This window comes from Salmo salar, unplaced genomic scaffold (genome assembly GCF_905237065.1).
Source record: "Salmo salar unplaced genomic scaffold, Ssal_v3.1, whole genome shotgun sequence".
Taxonomy (NCBI): Eukaryota; Metazoa; Chordata; class Actinopteri; order Salmoniformes; family Salmonidae; genus Salmo; species Salmo salar.
Genome location: NW_025548089.1, coordinates 61,489 through 71,162, shown reverse-complemented (window position 1 = coordinate 71,162; position 9,674 = coordinate 61,489). Strand labels below are relative to the sequence as shown.

Sequence of the window (9,674 nt, the reverse complement as noted above, 5' to 3'; positions counted from 1 at the left end):
TATTTCCCAGCGTAGAAGGTCTGGTAACCAGCGTAGGGTTAGTAGTAGGGTTGGGCGGTAGGGTTGGGCGGTAGGGTTAGTAGTAGAGTCGGGCGGTAGAGTTAGGTGAGGTGTAGTTACCTGGTTGAGGTATTTCCCAGCGTAGAAGGTCTGGTAACCAGCGTAGGGTTGGTAGTAGAGTCGGGCGGTAGGGTTAGGTGAGGTGTAGTTACCTGGTTGAGGTATTTCCCAGCGTAGAAGGTCTGGTAACCAGCGTAGGCCTGCAGTAGAGCAGGAAAGGTCTTGGGCTCCTGGGTTTCCTGCCAGGCCGTGCTGCCGCAGTTCCCCTCCAGAGTGTTGTTGATCACATGGTGGTTATGGGGATACTTCCCTGTTAGGATGCTGGCTCTGCTGGGACAGCACAGCGGGCTGGCGACAAACTGGGGTAAACACAACAACACACTCCCATCAGCATGTCTCTACACCCCATTCATCTCCCGTCCTGCTGCCTGAAACCCTCATTACACCCCATTCACCTCCTGTCCTGCCGCCTGAAACCCTCACACACCCCATTCATCTCCTGTCCTGCCGGCTGAAACCCTCATACACCCCATTCACCTCCCGTCCTGCCGCCTGAAACCCTCATACACCCCATTCATCTCCCGTCCTGCCGCTGAAACCCTCATACACCCCATTCATCTCCCGTCCTGCCGCCTGAAACCCTCATACACCCCATTCATCTCCCGTCCTGCCGCTGAAACCCTCACACACCCCATTCATCTCCCGTCCTGAGCCTGAAACCCTCATACACCCCATTCATCTCCCCGTCCTGCCGCCTGAAACCCTCATACACCCCATTCATCTCCCCGTCCTGCCGGCTGAAACCCTCATACACCCCATTCACCTCCCGTCCTGCCGCCTGAAACCCTCATACACCCCATTCATCTCCCGTCCTGCCGCCTGAAACCCCTCATACACCCCATTCATCTCCCCGCTGAAACCCTCATACACCCCATTCATCTCCCCGCTGAAACCCTCATACACCCCATTCATCTCCCGTCCTGCCGCTAAAACCCTCATACACCCCATTCATCTCCCGTCCTGCCGCCTGAAACCCTCACACACCCCATTCATCTCCCCGTCCTGCCGCCTGAAACCCTCACACACCCCATTCATCTCCCGTCCTGCCGCCTGAAACCCTCATACACCCCATTCATCTCCCGTCCTGCCGCTGAAACCCTCATACACCCCATTCATCTCCCCGTCCTGCCGCCTGAAACCCTCATACACCCCATTCATCTCCCGTCCTGCCGCTGAAACCCTCACACACCCCATTCATCTCCCGTCCTGAGCCTGAAACCCTCATACACCCCATTCATCTCCCCGTCCTGCCGCCTGAAACCCTCATACACCCCATTCATCTCCCGTCCTGCCGGCTGAAACCCTCATACACCCCATTCATCTCCCCGTCCTGCCGCCTGAAACCCTCATACACCCCATTCATCTCCCTGCTGAAACCCTCATACACCCCATTCATCTCCCGTCCTGCTGCTGAAACCCTCATACACCCCATTCATCTCCCGTCCTGAGCCTGAAACCCTCATACACCCCATTCATCTCCCGTCCTGCCGGCTGAAACCCTCATACACCCCATTCACCTCCCGTCCTGCCGCCTGAAACCCTCATACACCCCATTCATCTCCCTGCTGAAACCCTCATACACCCCATTCATCTCCCGTCCTGCTGCTGACCCCATTCATCTCCCCGTCCTGCCGCCTGAAACCCTCATACACCCCTTTCATCTCCCTGCTGAAACCCTCATACACCCCATTCATCTCCCTGCTGAAACCCTCATACACCCCATTCATCTCCCGTCCTGCCGTCTGAAACCCTCATACACCCCATTCATCTCCCTGATGAAACCCTCATACACCCCATTCATCTCCCCGCTGAAACCCTCATACACCCCATTCATCTCCCGTCCTGCCGCTAAAACCCTCATACACCCCATTCATCTCCCGTCCTGCTGCTGAAACCCTCACACAGCCCATTCATCTCCCGTCCTGAGCCTGAAACCCTCATACACCCCATTCATCTCCCCCGCTGAAACCCTCATACACCCCATTCATCTCCCGTCCTGCCGCTAAAACCCTCATACACCCCATTCATCTCCCGTCCTGCTGCTGAAACCCTCACACACCCCATTCATCTCCCGTCCTGCCGCTGAAACCCTCATACACCCCATTCATCTCCCGTCCTGCCGCCTGAAACCCTCATACACCCCATTCATCTCCCGTCCTGCCGCTGAAACCCTCACACACCCCATTCATCTCCCGTCCTGAGCCTGAAACCCTCATACACCCCATTCATCTCCCGTCCTGCCGCCTGAAACCCTCATACACCCCATTCGTCTCCCCGTCCTGCCGGCTGAAACCCTCATACACCCCATTCACCTCCCGTCCTGCCGCCTGAAACCCTCATACACCCCATTCATCTCCCGTACTGCCGCCTGAAACCCTCATACACCCCATTCATCTCCCTGCTGAAACCCTCATACACCCCATTCATCTCCCGTCCTGCTGCTGAAACCCTCATACACCCCATTCATCTCCCGTCCTGCCGCCTGAAACCCTCATACACCCCATTCATCTCCCTGATGAAACCCTCATACACCCCATTCATCTCACCGCTGAAACCCTCATACACCCCATTCATCTCCCGTCCTGCCGCTGAAACCCTCACACACCCCATTCATCTCCCGTCCTGCTGCTGAAACCCTCACACACCCCATTCATCTCCCCGTCCTGCTGCTGAAACCCTCACACACCCCATTCATCTCCCGTCCTGAGCCTGAAACCCTCATACACCCCATTTATCTCCCGTCCTGCCGCCTGAAACCCTCATACACCCCATTCATCTCCCGTCCTGCCGCTGAAACCCTCATACACCCCATTCATCTCCAGTCCTGCTGCTGAAACCCTCATACACCCCATTCATCTCCCTGCTGAAACCCTCATACACTCCATTCATCTCCCTGCTGAAACCCTCAAACACCCCATTCATCTCCCGTCCTGCCGCCTGAAACCCTCATACACCCCATTCATCTCCCTGCTGAAACCCTCATACACCCCATTCATCTCCCTGCTGAAACCCTCATACACCCCATTCATCTCCCGTCCTGCCGCCTGAAACCCTCATACACCCCATTCATCTCCCTGATGAAACCCTCATACACCCCATTCATCTCACCGCTGAAACCCTCATACACCCCATTCATCTCCCGTCCTGCCGCTGAAACCCTCACACACCCCATTCATCTCCCGTCCTGCTGCTGAAACCCTCACACACCCCATTCATCTCCCGTCCTGCCACTGAAACCCCCTAACTCTGAAAACAGGATACTCACAGCGTTGGAGACCGACCCCCTAACTCTGAAAACAGGACACTCACAGCGTTGGAGACCGACCCCCTAACTCTGAAACAGGATACTCACAGCGTTGGAGACCGACCCCCTAACTCTGAAAACAGGATACTCACAGCGTTGGAGACCGACCCCCTAACTCTGAAACAGGATACTCACAGCGTTGGAGACCGACCCCCTAACTCTGAAAACAGGATACTCACAGCGTTGGAGACCGACCCCCTAACTCTGAAAACAGGATACTCACAGCGTTGGAGACCGACCCCCTAACTCTGAAAACAGGATACTCACAGCGTTGGTAAAGGTGATCCCTGCTTCACCAATCAGCTTCTTGGTCTTGTTCAGTGGGGTCTGAAGAAACACAAGACAGGCTTTAAAATGGACGTCCCATTGTGAAAACCTCAAGCTCACAGACACACCTGTTCAGGTAACTTATTTCACACTGACCTGTCGTCCTCGTCAACACCTGGCCGGGTTCTAAACTTTAGAATAATACAATCTGAAACGGTATCATAAGATTCTCCAGGCCAGACTTCTAGTATACCTACTCAGCCTACTGAACTACTTCAGACTGGATGCCAAATACCTGGACTGTGAGAGCAGGGCCCTGCTAAACAATAGGGTGAGAATACAACTAACTGAAAACATGTCTGGTTTGGGATTTAGGCTGGTTTAGAGAGGAGGAAACAGGTTTATGAAGGGCCCTGGTCCATCAGTTAGGCTGGTTTAGAGAGGAGGAAACAGGTTTATGAAGGGCCTGGAGGAAACAGGTTTATGAAGGGCCCTGGTCCATCAGTTAGGCTGGTTTAGAGAGGAGGAAACAGGTTTATGAAGGGCCTGGAGGAAACAGGTTTATGAAGGGCCCTGGTCCATCAGTTAGGCTGGTTTAGAGAGGAGGAAACAGGTTTATGAAGGGCCCTGGTCCATCAGTTAGGCTGGTTTAGAGAGGAGGAAACAGGTTTATGAAGGGCCTGGAGGAAGCAGGTTTATGAAGGGCCCTGGTCCATCAGTTAGGCTGGTTTAGAGAGGAGGAAACAGGTTTATGAAGGGCCTGGAGGAAACAGGTTTATGAAGGGCCTGGAGGAAACAGGTTTATGAAGGGCCCTGGTCCATCAGTTAGGCTGGTTTAGAGAGGAGGAAACAGGTTTATGAAGGGCCCTGGTCCATCAGTTAGGCTGGTTTAGAGAGGAGGAAACAGGTTTATGAAGGGCCCTGGTCCATCAGTTAGGCTGGTTTAGAGAGGAGGAAACAGGTTTATGAAGGGCCCTGGTCCATCAGTTAGGCTGGTTTAGAGAGGAGGAAACAGGTTTATGAAGGGCCCTGGTCCATCAGTTAGGCTGGTTTAGAGAGGAGGAAACAGGTTTATGAAGGGCCTGGAGGAAACAGGTTTATGAAGGGCCCTGGTCCATCAGTTAGGCTGGTTTAGAGAGGAGGAAACAGGTTTATGAAGGGCCCTGGTCCATCAGTTAGGCTGGTTTAGAGAGGAGGAAACAGGTTTATGAAGGGCCTGGAGGAAGCAGGTTTATGAAGGGCCCTGGTCCATCAGTTAGGCTGGTTTAGAGAGGAGGAAACAGGTTTATGAAGGGCCTGGAGGAAGCAGGTTTATGAAGGGCCCTGGTCCATCAGTTAGGCTGGTTTAGAGAGGAGGAAACAGGTTTATGAAGGGCCCTGGTCCATCAGTTAGGCTGGTTTAGAGAGGAGGAAACAGGTTTATGAAGGGCCTGGAGGAAACAGGTTTATGAAGGGCCCTGGTCCATCAGTTAGGCTGGTTTAGAGAGGAGGAAACAGGTTTATGAAGGGCCTGGAGGAAACAGGTTTATGAAGGGCCCTGGTCCATCAGTTAGGCTGGTTTAGAGAGGAGGAAACAGGTTTATGAAGGGCCTGGAGGAAACAGGTTTATGAAGGGCCCTGGTCCAGCAGTTAGGCTGGTTTAGAGAGGAGGAAACAGGTTTATGAAGGGCCCTGGTCCATCAGTTAGGCTGGTTTAGAGAGGAGGAAACAGGTTTATGAAGGGCCCTGGTCCATCAGTTAGGCTGGTTTAGAGAGGAGGAAACAGGTTTATGAAGGGCCCTGGTCCATCAGTTAGGCTGGTTTAGAGAGGAGGAAACAGGTTTATGAAGGGCCCTGGTCCATCAGTTAGGCTGGTTTAGAGAGGAGGAAACAGGTTTATGAAGGGCCTGGAGGAAACAGGTTTATGAAGGGCCCTGGTCCATCAGTTAGGCTGGTTTAGAGAGGAGGAAACAGGTTTATGAAGGGCCCTGGTCCATCAGTTAGGCTGGTTTAGAGAGGAGGAAACAGGTTTATGAAGGGCCCTGGTCCATCAGTTAGGCTGGTTTAGAGAGGAGGAAACAGGTTTATGAAGGGCCTGGAGGAAGCAGGTTTATGAAGGGCCCTGGTCCATCAGTTAGGCTGGTTTAGAGAGGAGGAAACAGGTTTATGAAGGGCCCTGGAGGAAACAGGTTTATGAAGGGCCCTGGTCCATCAGTTAGGTTGGTTTAGAGAGGAGGAAACAGGTTTATGAAGGGCCTGGAGGAAACAGGTTTATGAAGGGCCCTGGTCCATCAGTTAGGCTGGTTTAGAGAGGAGGAAACAGGTTTATGAAGGGCCTGGAGGAAACAGGTTTATGAAGGGCCCTGGTCCATCAGTTAGGCTGGTTTAGAGAGGAGGAAACAGGTTTATGAAGGGCCTGGAGGAAACAGGTTTATGAAGGGCCCTGGAGGAAACAGGTTTATGAAGGGCCTGGAGGAAACAGGTTTATGAAGGGCCTGGAGGAAACAGGTTTATGAAGGGCCGAGGTCCATCAGCTTTAGCTGTTGCTGTAGTCGTATGTATCAAGAGTCTCAGAGTAGGATTGCTGATCAGAGATCAGGTCCAATCCTATCCATGTAATCTTATTCATTATGGAAGACCATCTAAACTGATCCTAGATCAGCAGGACTCCCGACATTGGACCCATCCAGTCATATGATTGTTCTGTGGGCTGGTGAGATCCGGGACATGATCAGGCGAGGCAGACCTGAGGGCTAGATCACCTAGCAGGTCATCATCACCTTTAGCAAAAACAACAACACACCCTCAACATAGCTGGGCTACATGTGATGGCTAGGCTAACTATCTATCTACCCTCAACATAGCTGGGCTACATGTGATGGCTAGGCTAACTATCTATCTATCTATCTATCTATCAACACACCCTCAACATAGCTGGGCTACATGTGATGGCTAGGCTAACTATCTATCTACCCTCAACATAGCTGGGCTACATGTGATGGCTAGGTTAACTATCTATCTAACAACACACCCTCATCATAGCTGGGCTACATGTGATGGCTAGGCTAACTATCTATCTACCCTCATCATAGCTGGGCTACATGTGATGGCTAGGCTAACTACCTATCTAACAACACACCCTCATCATAGCTGGGCTACATGTGATGGCTAGGCTAACTATCTATCTACCCTCATCATAGCTGGGCTACATGTGATGGCTAGGCTAACTATCTAGCTAACCTCAACATAGCTGGGCTACATGTGATGGCTAGGCTAACTATCTAGCTAACCTCAACATAGCTGGGCTACATGTGATGGCTAGGCTAACTATCTATCTACCCTCAACATAGCTGGGCTACATGTGATGGCTAGGCTAACTATCTATCTAACAACACACCCTCATCATAGCTGGGCTACATGTGATGGCTAGGCTAACTATCTAACAACACACCCTCAACATAGCTGGGCTACATGTGATGGCTAGGCTAACTATCTATCTAACAACACACCCTCATCATAGCTGGGCTACATGTGATGGCTAGGCTAACTATTTATCTACCCTCATCATAGCTGGGCTACATGTGATGGCTAGGCTAACTATCTAGCTATCTATCTATCTAACAACACACCCTCATCATAGCTGGGCTACATGTGATGGCTAGGCTAACTATCCATCTATCTATAGTATCTATCTACTGATCTATAGTATCTATCTACTGATCTATCTACTGATCTATAGTATCTATCTACTGATCTATCTATCTATAGTATCTATCTACTGATCTATCTATAGTATCTATCTACTGATCTATCTATAGTATCTATCTACTGATCTATCTATAGTATCTATCTACTGATCTATCTATCTATAGTATCTATCTACTGATCTATCTATCTATCTACTGATCTATCTACTGATCTATCTACTGATCTATCTACTGATCTATCTATCTATAGTATCTATCTACTGATCTATCTATCTACAGATCTATCTACTGATCTATCTAACTCTGCAGCCTAACGTTAGATAAACCTAAACACTGCGAGCATCAGCCCATAGCAGTCTAACCTAACGTTACCACCAATAGACTAAACTAATGTTATAAACCTAACGTTACCACCAATAGACTAAACTATTGTTATAAACCTAACGTTACCACCAATAGACTAAACTAATATTATAAACCTAACGTTTAGTACCATGAACATACCACCAATAGACTAAACTAATGTTATAAACCTAACGTTACCACCAATAGACTAAACTAATATTATAAACCTAACGTTACCACCAATAGACTAAACTATTGTTATAAACCTAACGTTACCACCAATAGACTAAACTAATATTATAAACCTAACGTTTAGTACAATGAACATACCACCAATAGACTAAACTAATGTTATAAACCTAACGTTACCACCAATAGACTAAACTAATGTTATAAACCTAACGTTTAGTACCATGAACATACCACCAATAGACTAAACTAATGTTATAAACCTAACGTGTAGTTCTATACCACCAATAGAGTAAAGTAACGTTGTAAAGTAATTTACCATGCCCCCAATAGCGCTGTCCAGGTCATCAGTGAGGATCAGAACAACGTTGGGTCTGTGGTACCACTTGGCCACAACACAGCAGCGGATATTCAGCAGCAAGGTGACGCAGATTAACAGACGATTCAATAACGTTGGCAGATTGAAGCGAATCGAGGTCATTTTCACTGTGAAATTAAAGACCGTGTGTCTTTCTCTCTGCGACTCCTAAATTGTTAAAAGCGTGGAAACGTAGTTAGGAAAATGTTCCTGTGATGAGCTTAGAATAACTCCGTCGTAAAGTACGCACGAATAAGTAAGCGCTTTCCGGTCACGGATTTATATACACCTTCAGAATAAGAGTCAAATGAAGCTTTATTTATACAGCACATTTCAGACAGAGAATGCAACGCAGTAGAGTACCATAGTATGAGTCATATTACCCATAAAACCTAGTGGTCAAACAAGGAAATGGTTCCAATCATTTTTCCATTATTCATTTTTTCCTATAAAAGATTTTAGAAGCACTTAAAATAGGACAAGGTCACTCTCTAGGACAAGGTCACTCTCGAGGACAAGGTCACTCTCTAGGACAAGGTCACTCTCGAGGACAAGGTCACTCTCTAGGACAAGGTCACTCTCTAGGACAAGGTCACTCTCTAGGACAAGGTCACTCTCTAGGACAAGGTCACTCTCTAGGACAAGGTCTCTCTCTAGGACAAGGTCATTCTCTAGGACAAGGTCTCTCTCTAGGACAAGGTGTCTCTCTAGGACAAGGTCACTCTCTAGGACAAGGTGACTCTCTAGGACAAGGTCATTCTCTAGGACAAGGTCTCTCTCTAGGACAAGGTCACTCTCTAGGACAAGGTCACTCTCTAGGACAAGGTCACTCTCTAGGACAAGGTCACTCTCTAGGACAAGGTCATTCTCTAGGACAAGGTCACTCTCTAGGACAAGGTCACTCTCTAGGACAAGGACACTCTCTAGGACAAGGTGTCTCTCTAGGACAAGGTCACTCTCTAGGACAAGGTCACTCTCTAGGACAAGGTCTCTCTCTAGGACAAGGTCATTCTCTAGGACAAGGTCACTCTCTAGGACAAGGTCACTCTCTAGGACAAGGTCACTCTCTAGGACAAGGTCACAAGGTCACTCTCTAGGACAAGGTCACTCTCTAGGACAAGGTCACTCTCTCGGACAAGGTCACTCTCTAGGACAAGGACACTCTCTAGGACAAGGTCACAAGGTCACTCTCTAGGACAAGGTCACTCTCTAGGACAAGGTCACTCTCTCGGACAAGGTCACCCTCTAGGACAAGGTCACTCTCTAGGACAAGGTGTCTCTCTAGGACAAGGTCACTCTCTAGGACAAGGTGTCTCTCTAGGACAAGGTGTCTCTCTAGGACAAGGTCTCTCTCTAGGACAAGGTCACTCTCTAGGACAAGGTCACTCTCTAGGACAAGGTCACT

At 49.4% G+C, this 9,674-nt stretch overlaps 1 protein-coding gene across 1 annotated transcript; it reads right to left on the bottom strand.

Moving 5' to 3' along the window:
• Positions 1-212: 212 nt before the first annotated feature.
• LOC123732636 (N-acetylglucosamine-6-sulfatase) lies at positions 213-8,539 on the bottom strand (the record flags this gene model as incomplete). The annotated part of the gene is given in 3 exon segments (XM_045711907.1): positions 213-419; positions 3,692-3,751; positions 8,231-8,539. Coding segments are annotated over 3 exon segments (429 nt in total), but the record flags the coding sequence as incomplete, so codon positions are not given.
• Positions 8,540-9,674: the final 1,135 nt, after the last annotated feature.